Source organism: Buteo buteo, chromosome 4 (genome assembly GCF_964188355.1).
Source record: "Buteo buteo chromosome 4, bButBut1.hap1.1, whole genome shotgun sequence".
Classification (NCBI taxonomy): domain Eukaryota; kingdom Metazoa; phylum Chordata; class Aves; order Accipitriformes; family Accipitridae; genus Buteo; species Buteo buteo.
In genome coordinates this window covers 69,288,209-69,313,576 of record NC_134174.1, presented here as the reverse complement: position 1 = coordinate 69,313,576, position 25,368 = coordinate 69,288,209, and the positions used below count along the sequence as shown (strand labels likewise).

Below are 25,368 nucleotides of genomic sequence, written 5' to 3'. Positions count from 1 at the left end.
TTCCAAGCAATTAAGAAGCAAACTCTTCTGGCTTTTCACTGTCAGAACAAAAATTAATCCCCCTATTCTCTTTACACTAATTCCACATTTTGTAGCCAATTTCTGGTACATGGCCATTTGCCTCCCTAACAGACTATGCACGAAGTATTGAAAACACAAAAAACCCCAAACAATCCTTCCCCTCTCCAAACTGCTGAAATGAATTTACAGCAATAAGTAGTTACCTATGGAAAATAGCGTATGGTATAAAGGTTTCGCTAGTACTAAATGATCTCTTACTTTAGAAATTGCTTTAGAATTATGAGCTTCTAGTAGCACAACTGATAAAATCTTTAGATATATATACATACACATATACACACACATCCTTAAATATATATATTTTCATATGTATTTGTATACATACATATATGTAAACAAAAACCTTAAGACTATAGAGTGGTACAGTGTGCGTTCAAGCAAAAAATATAAATAGAAAAGCTATGTATTTCCACTTACTATAAAGATCCACTTTGTCAAAACTATACCTACACGCTGAACACAGCAATAACATTTCACCAAACCTCAGTGTTAAAACAAGAAGCAAAATGCCCAAGTTTAAACAATGACACATTAAATAATGTCAACCTGCATGTGACTGGGACCTCTGTTCCTCTCTTTGCAAGGTTAAGGAAAACTCAGATTATTGACACACTAAACCCAGGCTATCAATATTAATACCTGTCCTTCCTACACTATAAATAAACAGGACTCAGCAGATGATGGACAAACAGTTTAGATGCTATAAAGAGACCGGTTTCTAGCTCACTGATTTCCCGGTGAATCCTGTTCAGGCTTTTTACCCCAGGCAAGTCAAAAGAATGTACAGGGTGCCTTGTATGTAATTGAAACCTTTTCTTAAATATACTTTCTGTGACAGGTCAGAAAAAATTTGTCAACCTGTAATGCTGATACACTATTTGACTTTTCCAAAGTTTGTCACATTTCTCTGATGTAATATGCCATACCCTGCTTCAGTCCTCAGACAAGCAAAGAATTATTACGTACACAGAAAGTGTATGAGCTGGTCCATGTAAAGCTTTTTGTTAATCTGGAATATTTTTCTTTCTTAAGAAAACAAACTTAAACAAGTCCCTTTCATAATAATCTGTATAACATATGTATAGGGTAATCATGAAAATGTTTTAAAGCCAACTCATTCTTCCTGCCTGACAATCATGGGGAAAACAATATGTACGAGAATTGAGATTTAATGTCAAAAAAATAAATCTCTGTGTATGTGTCTAATATTGCTGTTGGGCTTTAATACTGATCCACACTAATTATTTTCACAATTAGATGTTCGCTTTGTGCTCAATACATGCTTAAATTGTGTGAATGTATAATTATAAGCCCTTACAAATGGCTGGCTGGTTATGAGGTTTTATAGTTAAAAATACCAACTATCATGACATAAGCAAAGAATTTTCTACTAAAATGAGAAAGCTAGTGAACTAGCTGGAGACATAAACTTAATGAAATTCTACTCCAAGACTGATGATAGTGCTAGAATTAAAAAAAAAAATTCCTACATCCCATTATCACTCAATTATACAAAGGAAAAAATCCAGGCATTTCAAGAGACACCATGGGAAAGTAGTAAACTAAGGAAAAAAGAAATGAACAGATAAGGTAAGCAATCAGCGAAGTGACTTGATAGAATAACTTTATGACATTTTCAGTAGTTTACTCAAACATTAAGTAGCCCTCAAGTTACAAAGATTTATCAGTAGCAAAACTAATATTCCACTACCACAAAAATCTGAAAACCATTCTAACACAGTTCATTTTTACCCTTTGAGACACCAGTAAACATGCTAGCAGAAATGACTCCTTAACATATGCAATTATTTCAAAGTCACAAACCCAACTTTTCCATTTAGTTTCAAAAAGAGAAAAATATATTATTAATTTCTCCCATGTACACTATCAAAGTATTTACTGAATTATTTGCTCAAGATAGACTGCATCATTTTTGCTTTAACATGCATGTGAAGTCAACATCATTTGTCTGACACAGCTATTATTTACTAGCAGTGCTATCAGCCAAATATAATCTTGGGTTCCTTTACATTAAGAGCTGTAGAAACGTGCTAAAACACAGACCCTACCCAAATTCTATGCTTTTAAACAAAACGTATAGGGAGAAGAGGGCAAACAACATGCATAGGTAAAATGATCATGCCAGCAGAGAATGCCTCTTTTTCCTAATTGACTACCAACTGGAAAAAGCAGCTTGAAATTTTAAATCAGCACTGAAACAGTATGTCGCCAACATGCCAATATCTATTGCCAACATGCTATATGGAAAAAGGGATGTGAAGGGGGCACATCAGGACAAAAATATAGAAATTTTCTTCAAATATTTTCTAAGTTAAAAAATTTGGAATATGATGAATCGATTTTTTTTTTAACAGCACTACACTTTTTTTATATATAAAAGTATGTTAAAAAGTTTTTCCTATAGCCTTGTTTAAATGAAGCAATATCAATCCCCAAAATAATTCTATCCCATATCCTCAGCATTATACTATCTCAAAGCAAATATATTAAATAAATTAAAAAAGTAAAATAAATTACAAGACTAGAGGTAAACCACAAAATTAATTCCAAACCAATCACTCAGTGTTCTGCTCAACATACTTCACTCACCTATATTTGCTCTTTATTTCCAAGTCAGCTTAAAAGTTTTAGACAAAAAACAAAGCAAGCCTTCGCAGGTTCTTAATCATCCCATTAGCTTTGGAATTTCTAAAGCTTTTTTATTATATGTCATATCTTTTTCTTATATGTACAAGCACCAGTCTTCTTACCAGCAGAATATTTCAGCCTTTTCTCCATACTAGCAAAATAACTCACAATGAAATGTACAAAAGGGTGAGGAAAGACAAACTATCATAATATTTGCTCATGTACAGCATCCTAACGCACTCTTCTCATATATGACACCTTTGTGATTATGATTTTCCAGAAACAGAGAGGTTTGTCCAACCTTCCCTGCATTTTTGTTGCAGTGTGGCTAGGATTCTCTGTTCTGGAAGTAGCCATGTAACTTTTCCTCCTGTGAACTATGGAGAGCAGCAAGACCTATGGCTTTATAGTAAGACTTTAGTCTGGCAATATTTCTTTCCAGATGCAAAAAAATAATGTTTAGCCTCACTTTTGAAAAGGACTTCTAACTTAGGTACAGTCTACATACAGAATAGGAAACTCCTAGCTGTTTTCAAAGCTAGTATTTATATTAAAAAGATTAAAAGGATTGCTGGCAACTAAATTATGATTCTGTAGAATCCCCAAAATTAAAAGCACTAAGCACTTCCATGCGTAGTAAACACCCTCCCAACACACTAGAAGGCTACAAATATCTATCTTTATAATAATGTAATGGCAACCATTCTCATTGACTCAGGATACTGTCCTGTAAGCCTTGATAGATGTTTCAAAATTCAGTGTAAGTGCTCTAAGCCTTTTAGCATCACTGCTGAATATTAACCTCCCTATATCACAAAACCCCTCTCATAATTCTGAGAAAGTTCTATAAACTCCAAAGCCTCCCAGGCTAGTTATTGAGGGGCAAAGGGGGACAGGATGACAGAGACCACTATTTGTTAGGATTCTGAGATGACAGCAAGCTTATACCTGCAAACTAATTTAATCCCACAAAGGATTCATATTAGGTATTTCTAACTGTCACTGACATCAACATCTGGGATCTTTGTTTAGGTAATGGAGAATGCAAAGAGATCCAGAACATCTAAACTAGATGCCTAAAATTAGCTACTATGAACTTTTCCTCTCTAAGTCGGCCGCACACATTGCTACTTCAGTTAAAATCCAAAACCTGAAAAAACATAATTACTTCATAGCTCACACAGTAGATTAATGACTTTGCAGCTGTAGTCCATGCTTAGGACTAACACTAACTAGACACAAGCAGCATCAACTTCTCTCTTATTCTTCTAAACTTTTCAGAGACTTTTGTCAAAAGCCCACTCCTCAGATATTTAATGAACAAGGAAGTCAAACTGGTTTTGAACATACCTAAAAAGGGGGCTGCTCCAACTTCTAGGGTGTCCTAGTTTCAGCTGGGATAGGGTTAATTTTCTTTCTAGTAGCTGGTATAGTCTTATGTCTTGGGTTCAGTATGAGAAGAACGTTGATAACACACTGATGTTTTCAGTTGTTGCTAAGTAATGTTTAGTCTAAAGTCAAGGATTTTTTTCAGCTTCTGATGCCTAGCCAGCAAGAAGGCTGGAGGGGCACAAGAAGTTGGGAGGGGACACAGCCAGGACAGCTAACCCAAACTGGCCAAAGGGGTATCCCATACCATCTGATGTCATGGCCAGTATATAAACTGGGGGGAGTTGGTCTGGGGGGATTGCTGCTCGGCAACTAATTGGCCATCGGTCAGCAAGCAGTGAGCAATTGCATTGTGCATCACTTGTATATTCCAATCTTTTTATTAGCATTATTGTCATTTTATTATTGTTATTATTATCATTATTCGTTTCTTGCTTTCTGTTCTATTAAACTGTTCTCATCTCAATCCACAAGTTTTACCTTTTTCCTTCCAATTCTCTCCCCCATCCCACTGGGTGGGGGGAAGTGAGTGAGCAGCTGCCTGGTGCTTAGTTGCTGGCTGGGGTTAAACCAAGACATAGGGGGTTTTAACTTAAAATTTTCCAAATACATAATGGGCATCACACTGCTTCACATTCAGTACACAGACTGACCAAAAAATGCATGTTAGCAAACCTGTCTCCTGTCCCTCCCCTTGAAAAATATTTTTAATACACAGCACCTTTTTCCATGATCTGTCCTAGAGATCCAAAGAATGAACTGCTTTAGGGACTATGAAACTCTCTGAAGAGGCTCATGTTTTGAGAGGAAATGACTGGATCTGGACCAAAGCCAGATGCCTGGCATAAACCGTAAGGAAGATTGCCAGTGGAAACTAAACATAGAAAGAACATTTCTGTGCCTGTAAACAAGATCAAAGGTGACACACCTTTCCCTCCAACACACACTGTTATTCTACAGAGCATTTTATTCTACAGCTGGAGAAAGCTGTGGGAGACATTGTATGGTCTCCTACAGCTCACGGGAATGAAGCAGAGACCATAGAAGGGGGTAAGTGCAGGTTATGTACTTTTAAATCAGCTTGGAAATCAGAAGTTGGGATCTCCCTGTGACATTGTGCTGAACTGTTAAGACATGACATCAGAACAAACAGAACTCTCTTTTGCAGCAGACAGTGACAACATACCATTCTGAGGTACAACTGGTGAAAAACATGGTCAGTCGGGGCCCATACAGAGAATGGCAAGGAACCATCATTTCAGAGCAACTAAATTAAGATTCAAATAGAGTCAAATAAAACAAATATAAAAGGAGCAAGTAAGATTAGGGATAGAAAAAAGATACAGAGACCCATTAGAGGGACAGGTTATCAAAGAGAATGAAGAAATTTAGAGGCTAACACCTGCTAAACAGTAAATAATAGAAAAAATGTTTTGAAAAACAAAATCATATTTGAGCTTAACAACTTACAGACACACAGGGCCTTTGAAATGCTTGCTACTTGATTTACAATAATTGCAAGACAACACTCCCCAAACATCACCAGTGGTACCTGTTTACATTAAAAGGCTTGTGGGGTGGGGAGAGGGGAAGCAGTTGGTGTAAAGTTTGACAGTTCTTCAATTTGGATCACAACAGTTAGCACAGCAGGCAGGCACTCTGCTTCAAACCAGACCCTACCCTTCTCCTCTACGTGTTGGGGCAGGCAAGCACTGTCAGAATTTCGGTTACTGCAGTTTTCTGACTTCAGCACTGGTTTCCAGACTTCGACCTCTCCCCTCTCCCTCATTTCCATACCTTTCACTGATTTGCTTCTGGGTGAATGAGGATTCCCCATACTATGGCTGCCAGAACACTTGATGAAAGAGTGGTATTATTCTGCAATGAGGATGGACTAAGATTGGTATTCCTGTTACTGCTCCTAAAATATTGTTTCTTAACAGTTGATAGAAATCAGATTTCTATCTCTGAATTGTACTGAAAGGTAAGCTGAACTTTAAAGTCATCAATAATCACTTGACAACATACATATACATAGAAGTTACTCAAAATCACCTATTTTTCAGAATATGTCACTTTATATACTCAGATTTTAGATTTCCGCTTTCAGGGTTTATTTGGAGAGTTAACACAGAAGTGAGATGTACAAAAATTCAAGAGAATAAACCAAAGGTGGTATAGTTTTGCTCAGAACAAATTTCTTCCAGCTTACTCTGCTAAGCACTCTGCCAACGTAAAGTATCCATCAGGCCTAACAATTTTTAATGCCCTAATACTCAAACAACTTACAAAATCACTTGAACTGCCCTTAAGTACTCGGTAGAGTTTAACTCAGTCCAAAATAACTCTGCTTTTTGAACTAATTTAAAACACTGAACAGGTTTAAGGTCAACCAAGGGCATGAAGAGGGCACCTGAGCTGCTTCAACAGAAGCACAGCGGCTTGGCCAGCACAGCACAGCTCGAGAAGCAGCAGAAGCTGGTTGAAGTCAGCGCTGCCACTGACAGGCTGTGGCAAACTACAAGCAAGAGCATTTCTCTGGGAAAGACTGCCAGCTCCTGTGTGTCCCAGACCCCATCTGGACCTAAGCCACTTGGCTTCTCTGAGGAGAGAGCGCACAGGCCATTCTGTTCAGAGTGCTGTAACAAACTGGTAGAAAAGAAGCAACATAAGGTGTCAAACTGTTCCCAAGACCTGTTCCAAAGGCCAGGCTGCCCAGCAAACTCCCCCAAACCAAACACTTGTTCAGCTGATTTAACAGTCACCTAAGAGTTTGCATCTCATAAAAAACAATTTGTGCAATTCTCTTATTTATTTAAATTTGCATTTTCTTTTCAATGGAACAAGATTGTAATTTGATGCTGGAATCCTTTGAATTATATTTGAACCCCCCCTGTCTTCATGGAGTTTAAAGTGCATGTAGTTGTCTGGATGTGTTAATAAAAAGAAAGGGTAAAGCAGCAGCAAGAAAAGAGAGTAGTAAAGCTTAAGTTCAGTAAGACAGAAATAAACGTTACTTTCATGCTTGCCAAAGCTTGCCGTGCCTTTTCTTACCAGCAGTGAGAAATTATGGAGGCTATTTATAATATTCATGACACAATCCAGTATTCTGTGTGCAAATCTATTGCCTCAGTATTATTTTTTAACCTCTGTAATAGTAACTCCAATAAGCTTTCTCTTACTGGGAGTATATTTAATTAATTAATGTTATTCTGTTAGTTTTTTTCTAAATAGCCAATTGTCATGTTTGTCACTGTACTTTTATTAGGAGTTAGTAAAAGTCTTAATACGATGGGTAAATAAAATTTTTCTTCCAGTTGCACCTTTCACATCTTCCTGTCCTTTTTTTAAAAAAAAAATAGTGTTATTTGTCATTTTTGATTAAGCATTTCCCCCAGATGTTTAAAATACTCAACAAATGGCACAGTAACGAGAGTGCACGTGGGAACCGTATCAAAGATTTCCTGGGTCAATAGGTAATACACCCTGCTGTCACCACAGCCTACCACTCTGCAGAGAGACAAATGGCAGTGGCTCTCACTATTCACAGATTAACAATACAGATGTAAAGACTTACACTAATTTCTGTATTCCCACTACTCAAAATGTTTTATTATGCACTCCTACCTTACAACTCTGCAACTGATACTTTTGGTTACCCAAACTGCTTATCATTCATTCATAAGCTATGCATTCTTGCAGTTTCACATTTTAATCAAAACATCATCCAGCTACACCTAGCAATTTGTCTTCTCTTGTAGCCTAGTGGTTGCTTAGTCTTTTAAAGGATTTTGTTAACTGTTCTTTAATATTCCACTTGCCATCTTTTGCTAGTATTGAGATCCCCCCCCCCTTAATGACCATAAACCTCCACCTCTGTAGTTTTCTGGCAAGATTGTCCTAACTTTCTTTTATGTATCTGAGTCAAGAATAAGATGCTAGATACAAAAGCTATGGGTGAACTTCAACAGCAAAATAAGGCATTTATGAACCACTTCTTAATGCCTTTAAGGTCTCTACCTAGGCTGTAAATTTCCTAGTTTCCTTTACAAAAAAAGATATCATTTTCACAATTCTCAGAATGCTAAACATTTTTGTACTTACATTCATACTCCTCCTCCTGCCCCTGCAGTTCCATTAACCCATCATGTGCACATGCCAGAAAAAAAAAAATCAAATTTGATACCATGGTAAAGATTACAGATTTAAATTCACTGTAACTATGTTAGCTGGGAGGACAGATTCTCTTCTCCACAGAAAACCGAGAAGACATCACTTGACATGACCACTTTTATGAAGCCTGAAGATCACCTGGAACTTTTTTTTTTTTAAAAAAAGCATAGCTATTCACTTGTAAATCGGGGCTTCCCCACTACGAGGAGTCATACTCTAACCATTATGACAGAGAAACTTCCAAAAGTTCACCAACATTGCATTTCTCACACACATCACCTTGTCTTAATAGTCTCCAGAGCTACATATATGTTAACGTACAGTACGTGCAATTTACTTTCCAGTGGCATAACACACTGGTTTTTTTGCTGACAGAACTGGAATTCAGAATTCCATTAAATACTGCTGGCTGAGAACAACATTTTTAGGTAATAGTGTGGTGTGGAATAAAGGGTGAAGACAAATTCTTGGTCCATGGGTCGCACCAAGACTCAAGATTAAAGTGGTCTACTTGAAGCATTAAGACTACTTTCTCCAACAGGAAACCAATATGTAAAGCGTTCAGCTCAAAGCTGTTTGCAAAAATACTATTTCTGCTCACATTTAAAAAACACCAAAACATTTCCCAAAGTCAGTATTATGTGATCACATGTATCATGCAGAATACCATATACAACACACACAAAGCAGGAAAGATCAAGGAAACTTTCAAAATCTTTGGTCCCTGCAAGAAATGGTGGCTCTTCAGGACAGTCAACAGGACAACAGTCCTTTGGGGAGCAGAGATGTGGTGAACTGTCAAAGGATCGATGCAGAACACACTACTACTTATCACCATAAACCAGGGATAAGTGCATAATGTTTGATGGAGGGCAAAAGAACAGGCATCTAAAGTCCTGTTTATGGCAAAACACTGCTTTTCAAGAAAAAAAACAAACCAAAACACAACTTAAAAGCCCACCTTCTGCCCCATTCCAGTAGTGACATCTTCAGGGATAACCAATTATTTACAATGAAAGGAAACAATACATACAGCTTAATAATGGAGTCATTATTACTATATTTTCCAGTTCTTACAGGAAAAAAAAGTAATCTTAAGGATAGCTACCAATTCTGTCATTTCTTCCATGCAATTTTAACCAGATGTCAAATAGCTGTACCTCTTTAAGTCTGAAATCATGCCAGAATTTGCTTTAAAAACAGTGAGAATAGGCCAGTTAAATTCCTGAACAACACATGAGAACATTTTTAAACCACTGTTTTGTAAAGACGATGTAACCTTAACAGTGTTTTTAAACCACTCGTATCCAGACTTGAGAACAATTACAGGATTATAGTCCAATATATTTTTATTAGATCATGGTCATCTTCTCTACTTGTGTTCTGCATTCTGACAAACTTCCGACGTGCACTTACTCCGCACTGTAACAGCTTTAAAAAGGAGATGTAAAGAATTTGTTGAATTGATGGTAACAATGCATCTTTCAGCATATCAGTGCTGTCAATACCAATTACTATTTGCAGTATTTAAAAAACCCAGTACTTTTCTTTGATCTTTAAACGGAGATACAAAATTTCTTAACAAGTAGAAAATCCAAGACAAGTATTATGAAAATCAGTGACAACTTTTTTTGAAGAACAAAAGTTTTGCTCATGTGAAAACACCTTACAAAGGTTCATCCTCAAGTTAACTAATGGAAGCTTCCAAGAGCTCTTGCTATTACGAAAGGGCACCATGTCCAGCATTTATGTGCAAGACTACGCTTTACACTCAGCTGCTTCAAAAAAAGGTTTCAAATCTAACACTTAAAAAAGGTTAAGACTTAAGCTGATGAAGCTCCCAGAGGAAATCAGTACCTGTTTCATTTAGTGCAGTAACCATACCCTTAAAGCTGCTTATAGCTGGAACAGAGAGATAGATCTAACCAGTGCCAAATTAAAACAGCATTTACAGAAGGGAACAGTTCATCGCAATCCAAAAACCCAAAGAAATCCCAGTGTCAATAATGGTAAACCCATAATCTCCACAGCATACAGGTTCACATTGTGACAAGGATGAGACATTCTTCCCAGTATTTCCAACTTGTCAGTAGTACAAGTCAGTTAGGAAGATTTATAGTGCCCACTTGCTCCATATAAAAATAGTATATTCTGTTAATTACATCCAGAAGTGGTCATGGATTATATGCAGAACATCTGGCCTAAGGGAATTTGGGCATATCTGTACACTATTTAATAAACTGTTTTATATTTTGCTTGCCAAAAAAAAACCCAAAAAGAACGTTTTTGAACATGCAGAACAAATTAAACGCCGAAATCACAAAACCGATTAGGTCTCAGGTAGCATTATAAAAAAAAAACCCCAAACCTGTATTTAGAACAGTACTTTCTACCAAAATAGGTAATCCAAGAATAACAAGTTTCACAGGCAATCAGTATGGCTTTTGTAGTCACATGGTTTTACACTAACAACAAAATTACAACACAATTTTAAATTACTTTCTTTTTTAAATTAAGCTTGTTTCCATCCTCAGTATCAATTCTTTCATTCAATATCTGTTTTATCCTCCAAATCTCCTCCTTGAATCCAATTAAACTTTTCTGATTTAGAAAACTATGGATTCCAATAACAGGTATATTTTCCCAATCTCTTTGAAATGGCCAGATTGGAAATATAAACACTGCTCTTCTACTTATTTAAACAGAGCATTGTACAGATTTCAAAGATTACTCACCGAAGAAAGTGAATACACAGAAAAGACAATATAGAAAATCACATTGTCTCCTCTTTAATGACCTAGTTAGAAAAAATCCTGGGAATGAAGATGGCAGTTGCAAATCAAACTATAGCAATTTGTCATAGCCATGTTAATATTTTTATTAAAGCAAGACACGTGAAAAACAACTACTGAATATAAAATGTATTCTAGAATTGCAGTTAAAAAAGAAGTGACTTTGGTTAAGTTGCCTAACTATCAGGCTTCAAAATTTCAACTACTGAATGAACTGCCTGTAAGAACATTTAGCAAAAAAGTCTGCATTTAATATGTCTTAAGGCTGCTTTATGTTGTCTTTTTCAGATTTCCTCTATAGAGCTTATTTTTCACAAAACAGAAAAGAGAAAAAAAAATTACAGAAGTAGCAAGTTTTCACTATCACAAAAATTTACATGATATTCACAGTGGTTTTATGTAATATTTGCAGTAAGGCTATTTCAAGGCAACAGTCACTCATCAAATAGGTTTAGATGTGCAGTTTTGTAAAAGATGTTTTAAAAAAGGTAAAAAGTAAGTATTTCCATAACTGGGGCCAAAAATCTAGCAATGTAATTGCGCTCTTATTGCATACTGCTGAATCAAATCCAGGCAATTATTAGCAAATAAATTGCATATTTCCTTTATTTAATTCAAATTTCAAGGCAAGAACTAACGTGGGGGGGGACAGGGGAGCCCATAAACCAAAATAAAGACAATGAGTCACAAAAACTGTAAGTCGTTCTTGTATTCCAGTAGGAAAATGAAACTCTAGTACCAATTCTGCAAAACCAGGTGCTGAATGATTACTTATATTAATTGCCCTATGAAGAAAATTAAATTCCTCATATGTAGTAGCATCACGCACAATCTGAAGTCCTCACTTCAAGAAAAGTCACATTAATAAGGTATATCTGGGAAAATCCAGGATAAAAAGTGTTGAGCATTTTCATCACTATTTCCCCTTACCACTCCTAATTACTCAAAACAGAGAGCTTGCCCCTCTCTAACCAAAGAGCTCTTCCTTGGTGATGTGTCTTATCAAGTAATATAAGTTCCTCTTCCAACAGTTCTGTTATGCACTTAATTAACTGGGTTTAGGACATACTGATGTTTCAAAAACAAGAAGCCTTCCAGTAATTGACTGGGAAGGCGCTCATAGAAGTGTATTTTTTGCAACATGGAGAACTAACTTTTAGTCACCTACATGATAGATCCTAAGAAAAAAAGGACCATTTGGGAAACTCATGAAAGCTACTTAAATACATTTTCAAAAGAATTCTGGGAACTTCAGAACAATAGTACAAGTTACAAAATATATTTAGGGAAAACAAAAAAAAAAAGAAAGAAAACAACTGAGTCTGAGGACTAGTTTCTCAAGTAGTTTTCAAGTCTATTCCTCCCAGAGCTATTATTTTAAATGGAATGCCAAACAAGTGGCATGAAAATGAAAACACTGTCAGCATAATTTCCCTGTAGCAGACAGTAAGAAAAAATATTTACTGCATCCAGCAAGAAAAAAATCCGAAACCCAAGACAACCACACACTGGCACTGCAAGTTGTTTCACTTAATACAGTAAATACAGCTATTTCAGTTAATGCAGTAAAAACCAAATAAACAGCACAGAATTATGTTTCACACACATACTTCACCCCCTCTTTTCTAAATAGTATTGCCAGCCTGAACAGTTTTAACACAAAAAATTTCTCAAAGTTGAGCAAAACTTCACATTGTTTCTACATACTACAGAAAAACACTTTCTCCAATTAAAACATTGCTTATTTTCTACTTATTCCTAAACATGCCGTGCTTAGAAACTGTTTCAGAGAAAAGTGAAGGTATGCCCATTTTCCCTACTTAAATATCCCTACGTATAGCTTCCAAATGCTAACAAGTAGGAATAAAATCTCTTCACAGCTGCGGGAAGCCTTTAAACTCTACTTTTTAAATCAAACACAAATGACAGACCTGCACGCTCCCTCTGTTGCTGTCTTTGCGTCAGAGTGAAACCTGACAAGCCTGACAGACTCCATTTGTGTTCCCCCCCCCTCCGTGTTTTACCACTGTCATTACCTTTTCTCCCTAGCGATTAGAATTAAAGAACAGGAGGAAGACACCGTGTCTTCTCTATTATGCTCTCCCGCAAAAAAAAAAAAAAAAAAAAAAGGCGCATATCGCACTGGAAGCACAGGCGCTTAGCTTAGTCATTGCAACACACACCCCGTCCTTCCAGCCTCGGGCACGGACCGGGGAGATGCTGCAGCTCGGCCGTTCCCAGCCTCGGCTCCTCCAGCGCGGGGTGACACAGATGTTGCGAGGAGAGGAGAAAAGGGTGGTGGTGCCGCTGGCTCCGGCGGAGCGGCAGCCCGCGGTCGGGAGGCACCGGCGCCTGCGGGAGCCTGTGGCACAGCACAGGCTGCTCGACGGCGGGCCGCCGCGGCCCGGCCCTCCCCTCCCCTTACCTTCCGCCACGTCCTCGTCGATAGCCCCCTTCACCTGGGAGAAGCACCACTGGAAGTCGTTGCTGCCGCCGCCGCCGCCGCCTCCACCTCCAGCCACCCCTGGAGAGGGGAAGAGAGAGGGCGGTGGGTGAGGGGAGCGGCTGCCCCGCGGAGCCCCACGCCGACCCCCTCGGCCCCCGAGCCCGGCCCCGGCCCAGCCCCTTCCCCAGCGGGGCCCGCTCCGCCGCCGCCGCCCTGCCCGGCCCGGCCCAGGCCACACCGCCTCGGCCCCACGCCGCGGCTCGGCCCGGCGCCCCGCGGGGCAGCCCCGCTCCCCACGCTCCGTCCCCGTCGTCCCCCCCTTCCTCCTCCTCGCCCCGCCGGCAGGGCGCTGCCTCCCGCCGCCCTGCATCCGTGCGGCGCGCTGCGGCCCGGCCTGCCGCGCCGGCTCCCGCGGCGCCCTCCGGCCGGCGGGCGAGGCGGAGCCGGAGCCGGAGCCAGAGCCGGAGCCGGAGCCGTAGCGCAGGCGGCCCGGCGCGGCCTCACCTGCCATGTCGCACGGTGCCGGTGGGGCGGGGGCGGGCGGCCGCGGGGGGAGGCGCCGGGCGGGAGCGGGTCGCAGCAGCCGCCGCCGCACAGGAGCTGCCGCCGCGGGAGGTTTCGGGGTTTCAAAATGGCGCCCATTGCCGGTCGGCCTGATCCGGTGACGTCATCGCCCCGGCTCCCCACCAGGGAGGGGGCGAGCGCGGGCGGCGGCGGCGGCGGGCTGGGCCGGGCCGCGGCGGTCCCCGGGTCGGGGCAGGCTCTCCCGGCGGGCTCGGCGCTCGCAGAGGAGACGGAGGAGGAGGAGGAGGAGGAGGATGTCCTCGCCGCTGAGGCGCTTCCCGAGAGGCAGGCAGGCAGGGAGCGGGGGGGTCCAAACTCACCGTTACAAACGCACCTTTACGTTGAGGGGCGCGGCGGGCCGGGACCGCCATGGCGGCCTCGGCTGGGGGCAGCTGTGGAGATCACCTTGTTGACATACCTTCTGCTTTATTGTCACTCTTTTTCTGTACACCGCCCCCCCCCGATGTTTAATTGTGACGATTCCTACAAAGATGAGCGTGTTTGTTTGCTCTGTCAGCGAGTACCAGACCCGGGGCCGGTTTAAGGATCACCACGTACGGCCTGGCCCAGGCTGAGGAGAGGCGAGGGGAGCCGGCCTGCCCCCCCCCCCGGGGCTCATGGAGGGTCAGGGCTTGTTTGGGGAACCAGAATCGTGCGAGGGACAGTCCTGTTGAGACAGGCAGCCTGTGGGGTCTGTCCCCTGCCAGGGGTTTTGAAGCCCAGGTGTGTGATGGAGCTGTGACGGTGTCAGGAAACGCAGCTGGTGTCTCCCAAATGGAGTGTAATTGGGCACACCTGGTGCCTGAGAGCATTTAAGCCCCGGTGTTCAGGTAGTATCCCTTCCCGGCATCTCCGTCTGGAGTGCTGTGAGGATGCAGGCTCCTGTCTTGTAAGCATTACTGATGCTCTGTTTAGTTTTGGCCTCTTATGCTGATTGGTTTTTTCCTAAACCAGCGTAGATACTGAATGAAAGCTGTGAAGATGTTATTTTTGCCCCTAAATCCCGAAGAGCAGAAAGAAATCAAAATTAATTTTGTGCTTCCCCCAAATTCCCGTGTCAATATATTTTTGATCTGTAAGCCCCTTGGAAGGTGGCATAACGTAAACTTTAAAGCCCTTACGCTTCTAGGGAAGTACTAAGTGCTTAGAAAGGTAACAGGTCCGTGTTGTTGTGTCTTAAATGTTAGGTATGTTTCCTAAATCAGGTTGGTTGTAAGAAATAAAAGCAAAGTCATTGATGAACTTTGGTTAGTTGCGATCTTGAATGCAAATGACAGAAGAAGTATACCCTCTTCCTTATGGAGGAAGAGTCTCGTTAGTGATAAGTAATGCTAAATAAAGTACTCTGCTGTGAGTCTTCCTCTGTTATTGAACTGAAGTTCACCTGTAGATACCTTGGGATCTTTCTGCAGAAGGACTTAAGTCTGACACTTGCTTAAGTCCAGTAAGGTTCCTCTCAGAGACGATTTCTGCTCTGGGCTTACAGCCTCTTTCTGATACCTTAGACACAGAAATGCATTTGACTTAAGTTTTCTTTATTTAATTTCTTGGAATGATGTTTGTGTCCATTTATGAATTCGTTACTTGATTTGTGTTGTTTATTCCTTATGCAGTGTATTATATATTTAAGAATTTAAATGAAATTATTTTCAGCTTAGTCTTTTGGATGTGTCCCCTTTGTAGGTTTAGGAAAGTAATCGTTTAAGGCAAGAGGGTATTAGTTGTGTTTTATTTGTTATCTAGTCTCTGCTCTTCAGAGAGAACTTACGGAGCAAGTTCTGTGCTTAGCAAAACTCCTACTTGTCTGTTGAAAGTTGTCCATTGTGCCTTGAAATCTTATTTTGGCTTGAAGTAAACACTGGCTTCGTTCTGTTACTGAACTGAGAGGGGAGGTTTCATGTCACACTGTTGGCCTGAGTCTGCTTAAATCTTGATGACAGCTACTAGTCATGAATCAGGTCTATTCTTCTAGGAATTTTTTAACAAGAAACATCACTTTAAAAGTTAAAGAAAAAAGTCAGAAGAAACTCAGTATTCTTACTAGCTTTTTGCATGTGTCATGTTGCCATGATGGTGAGCTGTATGTGTAGTGGTAAAATTTTAAAAATAAATAAAACTGTTGGAGATCTCTTGTGTCTATGTTTTGGATGTCTTCAGCCATCTTGGGGATGACTGTGGGGAAGGTGGAGGACAGCAGCTGCTCAGTGGTTTACAGCTGAAGTCAATCGATGCAAGCTGCAGTAAGGGAAATTCAGATTAGATGTAAGGAAGGGGCTTTTCACAGAAGGGCTGTATGACACTGGAACCAGGGGCCCAGAGGTGGAGGAAGTCCTGTCCTTGGGGAAGGTCTTGACTCAGCTGGCCAAGGCAGCTTGATCTACCTTTTAAAAGTGACCCTGCTTTAAGCAGGGGTTTGGGCTAGATGACCTCCTCCAAAATGGTTGGAGTCTACAATATACATTCAGTCATAATTCTTACCTTAGTATTTTTGCATGTGTGTGTGGTGGTGGTTTTTTTTTTCCACTTCTTTTGTGCACTAATGGGTGCTTTTGGAGTGAACTAGAGGCCCTTATGTGCCATAAACTCATGTAAGTTAATGAGGATGTGTAATCTGAAAGAGAATTCAAATGTTGATGTAGGTAAATTGTTTTGAAGATGTTCTGCTAATTTCAAAACCAAAGTTAAAATAGCTATTAATTAAATTAGTCTCTTGAAATCGGTGCATGCATTTGTTCATTTTCTAATGTGTGCAATCTTATAAGCAGCATCTTTTTTAAAGTGTTACATTCTTGTGAAGTGCTTTTTTTAAAAAAGTTAAATTCATATGCAGAATGCACCTGTTCTCGTCGATTGTATTCAAAGAATAGGTTAATTAAAATGAAGGAACTAGTTAGTTTTTACAAGCTTTCTCAAGTTTGGAACTCAAATTCAAAAGAATGTGTTGATAGAAAAAGATTCAGCCCACCATGATCTGTTGGGTGTTTTGCAGTTTATAAACCTGTTTACAGTTATCTGACATTTGTGTAGGACTTTCTTAAAATATTACTCCACCCGCTTGCTTCTACCTGGAAGTTTCTGTTGGTCACTTGTATCGGATTGCTGGGAAAGTTTTCCTGTGCTCAGCTACCCATGCGTTGGGGAGCGTGGGGGGAGAGGCTGTTGCACAAGCAGTGGGATGGGGGTGGGTATAATACTTTTGTATAATTCTCAGAATTAGAGCACGGAGTGTTTGCGGTGGCTGTTTCCAGTTTAATGGTTTAGTGTCATGTATTTAGGAGTTACGCTCGGAAGAAAGTGACGCTTTGCTCTTGCCACACTTAGCAAGAAAAGCTACTCAGTGATGTTTCCAAATGTTCTCTCAAAATAGTATCTTGCCCAGCCAGCTGCTTCGTGCCCCCTGACATATGCTGTGTGAAATGTTGTTGCCAACTCATCAGCAGTTGTTTCTCATCGTATATCCCATTATCTGTTTATGATTAAACAAAGCCCTGAACTCTGCTGGTGGTTTGGTAGTGGCCTTTCACTGCTATTGCTTTGAAAACAAAGCATGGTGCAAGTGTATTTATATTTTCAAAAAATATAGTGCAAGCCATAGAAATAGCATTTATCATAGAGTGAAATACAACTGGCTGGCATACGGAATCAGATTTCACTAATAGATACATATTGCATGCTAATTGACATAAAAACATCTGATTATTCTTAGGAGAGCAACAGATATTTTTTTCCCATGGAATTTTTGTCAGTCTTCCAAACTTCAGAGAAAATCTGTGGTTTAGAAGTTGGTAGGGTACCTTATTAGCCCTGTATTTGGTCATCTTACCTGTATTTTTTTACACCGTGTTTATCAATATGGTATATAAATGTATTCTGGACTTCAGTCCTTAACCTTAGATTGGACTTTGTTTAGCTATGTTGGTGCACTGCCCTTGTTGTCTTTGCCCCCAGCCCCTCATAGGTGGATGCCTGCTCTCAGACCTGTCCCAAAGCTGTGAACTACAGACCCTGCTCTCTCTGGAATATTGTCATTTAGACTCTCTCTTTTTCTGCACCAAAGAGTCCTTGTATCCAAGCCCCTCAGTAAAGTAAGTCCCTTTCTTCATGTCCAGCCTAACATCCTAAAGCTTGCAGTTCAGCTTTTCTCTCGGCTTCCTGCTCTCCTGAAATGCCAGCCCTCCAGGCAGCACCATTGCCTTCCTTGCTGCCACCAGACTCTGTGTCCTGTGCAGAAATCCCTGTGACGCACTGCAGCTGCCTGTGCCAGCATGGCCCCAGCTGATCGACGGCGCTGCCGAGGGGAGCTCTTCCAGGAAGAACCAGCACAACCTTTTTTCCTAGTGCTAGTTTGGCTGCTGCCACCCATTTCATCTGTGCATTATGGATAGCTTTGGTATGAGGGAACGGAAGGGATGATGGCATATGCTTTCGTTTCTGTTTACAGCTGCAAAGGCAAAGTGTGCCCTAGTTAGTCACAATTTCTTGTCCTGCTTACCTTCCAGTAGCATTGTCAGGCATTTCACGTGGTTGTTTAGAGAGGAAAGAATGTAAGGAGAAGGGAAGAGCTGCAAAGACCTTCTCTGCAGCTGACAGTCATGATGAATATACCTTGGGTATGTCAGCTTTAGACATCTGAAAGCAGTGATTTTTTTCCCCAAAATAGAAACAAAAGAAACTCTTTGATAGCTGAATCACCTCCTGACTGAAGAAAACGTCTGTTCTATTGTTTTTCATGCTGTGATCCAGTAATTGCTCTCTGGCATTATAAGGAAAGATCTTGAGCTAAACAAAAACTTCAGGCAGCTTCTCAGCACTCTGTGAACACTTTTCTATAAAACACTTTTTTAGTAATGTCAAAAATGTTGCTACTTGGAGAGGATCTTGGGAATGGTTGCTTTGTATGCCTGATTGAGGAGCCACAAGAGTTTTCTACTAAATTGCATTGGTGTGGATTTGAAAATGGTTTTGCATTTTACTCAGGACCAAGCCAGGGATTATATCTTGTTTTGTGCAGTAACTCGCTGTTCCATAAAACAGTAGTCACTAGTAGCTAAGATGAAGTTTGGAGATTACCTCCTGGCTTGGCCTTTATGGTTCAGTCTGTGTAGACAGGGAAAACTCACTGACTTTACCTTTGCCTTTCCTGCCCTTTTCTCCTCTTGGGTATCCTTTAGCATATTGCAGTCAGCTTTGCCATCCTGGCAGACAGGTGGTAATTTTGATCAATGCTATAGCCTTCGTGTTTTGGCTTGTAATTTCAGTCCACATGGACTCATGGCTGGTAGTTGGCTTCTTTAATTTTATTCTGTGTTTGCTGTAGCACTATACCACCACCAGCATGCCCTAGTCTCTTTCTGGCATGTTTCTCCTCCTACATTGAAGCCTTCTGCTGTTTGTCCTCATTTCGCAGTCTCTGATTATGCCTAGGCAGCTGAAACCCTTGTCTGAAAGCTGAATGACTTGGTTTCTCCAGGTACCAGTGTCAGCAGGTATCAAAACTCTTCCTGTTGCCCCAGTCACTCCAGTAAAAGTTACTGGGGCCCTTCAGAGAATGCTATCATAGAAGCCATATTTTCAGCTTCTTTCTTCAAAAATTAATTCCTCCCTCTAGACCCTTTTTCCTGTCTCCTGCCCCTAAGTAATGTGGTTGATGGTAGTGGGTAATAGTTGCTTTTGATTCTCCTTGAAGGTGGGTTACTTCCTCAGCGGTGGATTGTTGGACATTTAGCAAAATATTCTTACAACAATCCTGTGTGGTCTTGCATCTGTTTGCATTCTTTCTTCTGGTAGTTTTGATTCATAATTTTAAGGTATAGAGAACATCAAGTATGGCTATGGATGTGTTCTGTTGGAATGTAATGAGGTTGTAATAACTTTGATCAGAGCTGCCCTTAATTTTTAGTTCTAAGATAGAATTATAGAATCATTTAGGCTGGAAAAGACCGTTAAGATCATCGAGTCCAACTGTAGACTTAAATCTGCCAAGTACACCACTAAACCATGTCCCTAAGCACCACATCTACATGTCTTTTCAATACCTCAAGGGATGGTGACTCAACCACTTCCCTGGGCAGCCTGTTCCAATGCTTGACAACCCTTCCGGTGAAGAAATTTTTCCTAATATGCAATCTCAACCTCCCCTGGTGCAACTTGAGGCCATTTCTTCTCATCCTATCACTTGTTACTTGGGAGAAGAGACTGACCCCCACCTTGCTACAACCTCCTTTCAGCAACAGGTCTCCCCTCAGCTTCTTCTCCAGACTAAACAGCCCCAGTTCCCTCAGCCACTCCTCATAAGACTTGTGCTCCAAACCCTTCACCAGCTTCGTTGTCCTTCCCTGGACACACTCCAGCACCTCAATGTCTTTCCTGTAGTGAGGGGCCCAAAACTGAACACAGGACTCGAGGTGTGGTCTCACCAGTGCCGAGTACAGGGAGATGATCACTTCTCTAGTCCTGCTGGCCACACTATTTCTGATACAAGCCAGGGTGCCATTGGCCGCCTTGGCCCCCTGGGCACACTGCTGGCTCATATTCAGCTGGCTGTTGACCAATGGCCCCAGGTTCTTTTTGGCCAGATGAGTTTACATAGTGTGTTCTGTGCAGATGTAAATATGTTTCTGCATTTCAGTTTTCTTCTGTCAAAGTAGAGAAGTGCCAGCAAACCCTAAATGTTGTTTCCTCTGTGTGCTTTCCCCACCATCAGGTGAAATCCTTACAAGACCTCTCCTTCCCATGCAGAGTTTTCCTTGTTACTCAGTGCTACTGGGGGTTGTGTGGTTTATTTGCATGAAAGCTAAGAATTCCGTCTTGTTTCAAATTAGATTAATCTTGGTTAACTTTAAGGCTATTATTGCCTTTGACGTAAGTGATTCTTTGCTTTGTCCTGCCCAGAGCCAGTCCCTGCCATTTTGCTTCAGGTCTTGTTCATCGCGGTTCCAGACACTCAGCATTGCAGAGGTGCTATCCATTTTTTTCTCAACTGGAATAGCTATCAAAAGGAACTGGGTGTGTCATTGTAGTCTTTCAGTTTAAAATGGGAGCCAAATGTTTGCAATCTTGTTAATGTAATGAAAAAGAAATAAATCTCTGCTTTGCCACTTGCTGTGTTTTCTGATTTTGTTTTCTACTAGTGGTTTAGAAGCTAGCTTCCCTGAACACATGGTAGTCTCTTAGCTAAATGGACTTTGTTTTGAGGATAGTCAGTGTCACTTCTCTGTGACGTGCCATCCATCCAGAGATGGCCCTTTATGCTATTTTAAGACCTATGCAGCTGATGAACTATGAACTTCATGCTAAAATACTCATTTTCAAGTTACCTTTGAAGGGAACTTGTATTATCTGGTTTGAATGGAATTGCTCATCCCTCTGCTTCTCTCAGATTAAAGTAGAAATTATCTTGATTTCACAAGTCAGAGAAGATGGATGTCAGACACAGAAGTGAATTAGTCATATCTGTGATAGCAAGATTTCTGTTCTGTGACACTTTGCTAAATGTCAAAGTCTCATTCCCACCCAGCTGCAGCTGCTCCAGTCTGTGCAACTTAAATTAAAACTTCAGAATAATTCCAAACATTTTGGGGTTTGTCCAGCCTCACCCAGATTTTAATTGCAACTTGTGCTTTTTCCACTGGAGAAGAAAAGTTATAAACCTGTCACAACCAAGTTATGAGTCACTGCTTTAGCTAGGTGTGGCTGCAGATACTCCACTCCTTTGACTTTAAGAAGTCAGTCATTACTCACGTTTTAACAGTATAGCAAATGAAGCATGGTATAGGACTTATTAAACTCTAAAGTATTTCTTCCTGCATAAAACTGGTGTGGATGCTTAAGGGGGGTGAAGAGAAGAAGAAACACTTCTCTTTGAAAAGAAAATGTTTGAATTCTACTGTAAACACTCAAGTTAGGGAAACGCCTGTTTATTTGAACACTGAACAGGCTGTGAAGAGAAGCGCTTAAGACCTGTGTGTGGTGATATACATATATGTAGAAAATGACATTTTTTTCTTGATGCAGCTTTTCTGTTTTGAGATAACGAAGGCTTGAATGAAGACTTTTTTTTTCCCCTCATACCATGCTGATTGCAGTGTATGATTTCAGGAGGGTCAAAAGACCGAAGGGCCAGATGGACCAAATTTGTGACTTAAAAATAAACAAGATTAACAAGCCCTTCTATGTTCATTGTTAGCTACTGCAGGAAGTGCATGTTCTAGCAGCAGTGCTGTAATAAACCCTTGGGGTGCTCTGCTCATGAGGCTTTCGTTTGGGAAAATTGTTAAGCAGAACTCAAAAAAAACCCACATTTTTGTTTAAGAGAGAGATGGGAATAAATGCAATGTTGAAACCTTTTCACAGCCAGATGAGTATACTGCCTACTCTTTGTCCAGCAGGTTGATGTTAAATTTGGTTGGCATGCAGACCCATCATCCTCTTAAATTGATTGGCTTTTCAGTAAGTATTAAAAGTATATTGAACATAAGAATGTTTAAGCTATAGTGAAACAATGGAGAAAATTCAGTGTTCAAAGAAGTAGCACTAACATATGCTAGAACTAAGTCTGCTTGGAAGATGCAAAAAGAGTATTTGAGATGTCGGTGGATATTGGTAACAGAATATGCGTTTTACTAGAGGCTCAAAATGGTGAAATTGTAAAGGATTGTAAAATTCTTCTATCTCAAATCTGTCTGTCCTGTGCACCGTTTAGCATTAATGGTGTGTGAAGGGGAGTAAATTCTAAACTAGTGAAAGTTGCCATGTGTATTTTGGATAGTTTATTGCACCACTCTGCTGCTTCAGGAATGTAAGTAGAGACAATGCTGTTCCTCCTGGAACGGCAGGCTGTGTGTGACAACGCACAGCTGAGTGTAACGCCAAGACTGTTGCATTAAGAGTGCTTTTGTGCTCCAGCCTGTGGAAAACAGTGGGCAAGCCTAATGCCCCACAGAGGGCTGCTGTCCCCACGCACGAGCTGGTTCAATGCCAGCTGAAGTTATCAATGCTCTCCACTGATGCCAGGGAGGCTGGGGTCACGTCTATGTACAGTTGTGTAGCCATCAAAAGTCCCTATTATTCAAAATACATGTGCCAGCGATGCACCAATTTGCTACGGACTTTGCACATGTTACAGGTCTTCCAGAATGTTAAACATAAGTTTCTATCAAAAAAAGAGGAGAGGAATGTTACTGCTTATGATAGTTACAATTTGATCTGTAAAACATGGCAGGAAATAGGCTTGCAAGCCTTTAAATAGGTCCTGGGCTCTAACTGCTGTGAGACAGCCATGAATGTATTCCCGGGGTATTGTAGAGATGTCACCATGCTACAGGCATGTGCAAGGCCAGGCATCAGAAAAGGAATAGCAGTTACCCTGGCTCAAGAGACTAGCAGCTCATCACAAGTCCTTAGCTGTACAACAGAAGCCCTTAATTATTCATCTGCCAGAGCACATAATATCACAGATAATCTAAGCAAAATTGGAGAGCTGCCACCATAGCAGATATTGTTAGGCACTGGCTACTAGTATCATTGGCTAAATGTTTCTGCTCAGACCGGTCAGCTAAAGTAAGGACCGTTAGCTTCTGTCTGCCAGAGCTGAGGGAAGCTGTAGCTGTGTCCTCAGCAGAACTGCACGAGCTGTTAAATATGGGCTTGCACTGGGAAGGGAGCCAGGGCAAACAACAGTTTGAAGAAAAGGAACACAGACATTTGCTAAATATTTGTTTCAATTATTTGAACTACCCTGTATTCTTACCACAAGCTTATAAAGTGTTTACAGCCACTTCCTGACTGAGGATTACTGACTGAAATGGAATATCCTAGTCATATAAGAATAGAAATTTTATTAGTAGTGCAAGTTGTGTCTACTTTGCTTTTGAAGTCAAATTGCCAAAGTGAAGCCTTTTGCATTGATTCATTTACAATTCAATGTCATAAAAGCTACCAACAAAGGCATACCCATAAAAAAAAAGTATTAAGGTTCTTGTTTTGTTGTATTACAAGCACTGGTTGGTTACCTGGGAAGATGCCTTCAGTGGGATTTGCTGTGACAGGAGTCACTAGGTACCAGTTCAGCTGTCTTTGTTAGTTTGCTTTTGCTGTCACCCAGATGGACAATTGTAGCTGTACATTCAGCTTATGCCAGTGTTGCAGTACACATATGCTTAATGCTTTTGAACTTTACTGCTTTTTGTACAGTGTTTCCACAGTTTAACCTTTCTTCTTTATCCTCATGCCAGTATTTTTGTCAAAACTCTCCTCATCTCATGTCTGGGCTATTGGAGCCTTCCCCTTGGTGGTGACCTGTCCAACCGTGCATTTGCTCAAAACAATTCACCATTGTGCTGCTGACGTTGACTCTTTGTGTACCGGTCTGATAAAAGTGCACAAGCCCCTTCACAGGTTCTCCTGCACTCCGCACATCAAAAACAGGCATTGTACTTCTTATTTTACAAATCTTCTGTATTAAAACATTTTGTTATCTTAGGCATGTAGTAAATATTAATTCTTGAAGCATCCCAAGAAACCCCCGAAACTCTCTTGAGGGCTCCAGCCTAGAGAATGGCCACAGGGGAGCAAGGGAGCCCAGGGCCCGTGTGCCTTCAGCCTCCCTGGAGCGGGAGAACGGGGAGGAGCAGTGCTAAACAGCCAGTGAAATTAACTCAGTTATAAGGTCATGGAAAAACACCTTTGATTTGAGATCTTGAAAGCACTGCCCTGAGCAATGTTGCTGAGCAATGTCCATCAATCCAGATTAGTTTGGAGTTAATCTTTGCTTTTTTCTCCATCCTATAGGAACCTCTCAATTACTTGTCTTGCACAAGTACTAGGTCCCCATCTGAAATTCAGCATCAGGTTTCAGGCACTCCAACAAACTGAGAGAGAAGATGTTTTTCCTCTAATCAAAGCAAAGTTGTTCTTTCCAGTGATTCTAAAGATGTGGGGAGCAGTAGGGAGAGTTGGGCTTACTAATAAGCCACTACGCCAAAGTCTCTTTGTGGCAGACTTTTTTTATAGAATGTTGAACTGCTTAAAAGTCAGAGAAGGGAAACTTACTTTGAAGTAGGAAGCTAAACAATGCATTTCAGGCTAGGTGCTGACCTAGGGAAGAAGGCGCTTGTATGGACGGCTTGCAGAAACAGTCATGGCAACGAGATTGGTTTCTAGAGTGCTATTTCTCCTACGAGTGAAATCAAAAGTAAATTACTGTTCCTGCCAAAGAGGCAAACTGATGGGGTTGAAAAAGCTGCTGTCTCCTACCTTGGCTGTTGAAAGCTTATT

General features: G+C 40.9%; 1 protein-coding gene across 3 annotated transcripts in view; it reads right to left on the bottom strand.

Annotated features, from left to right (window-relative positions):
- PPP2R2D (protein phosphatase 2 regulatory subunit Bdelta) overlaps positions 1–14,178 on the bottom strand; it is a 31,404-nt gene extending 17,226 nt beyond the window's left edge. Inside the window, exons 1-2 of one of the 3 annotated variants that reach the window (XM_075026649.1) lie at positions 14,035–14,178; positions 13,510–13,608 (exon numbers count right to left, since the gene is read on the bottom strand). In XM_075026649.1, coding sequence (XP_074882750.1) covers positions 13,510–13,608; positions 14,035–14,041 — 106 coding nt within the window. In that variant the 5' untranslated portion in view covers positions 14,042–14,178. Of the gene's footprint in view, positions 1–4,080; positions 4,100–13,509; positions 13,612–14,034 lie in introns of those variants that run through there. The other 2 variants (XM_075026652.1, XM_075026650.1) reach the window with 2 other exon arrangements.
- Between the last annotated feature and the right edge of the window lie 11,190 nt (positions 14,179–25,368).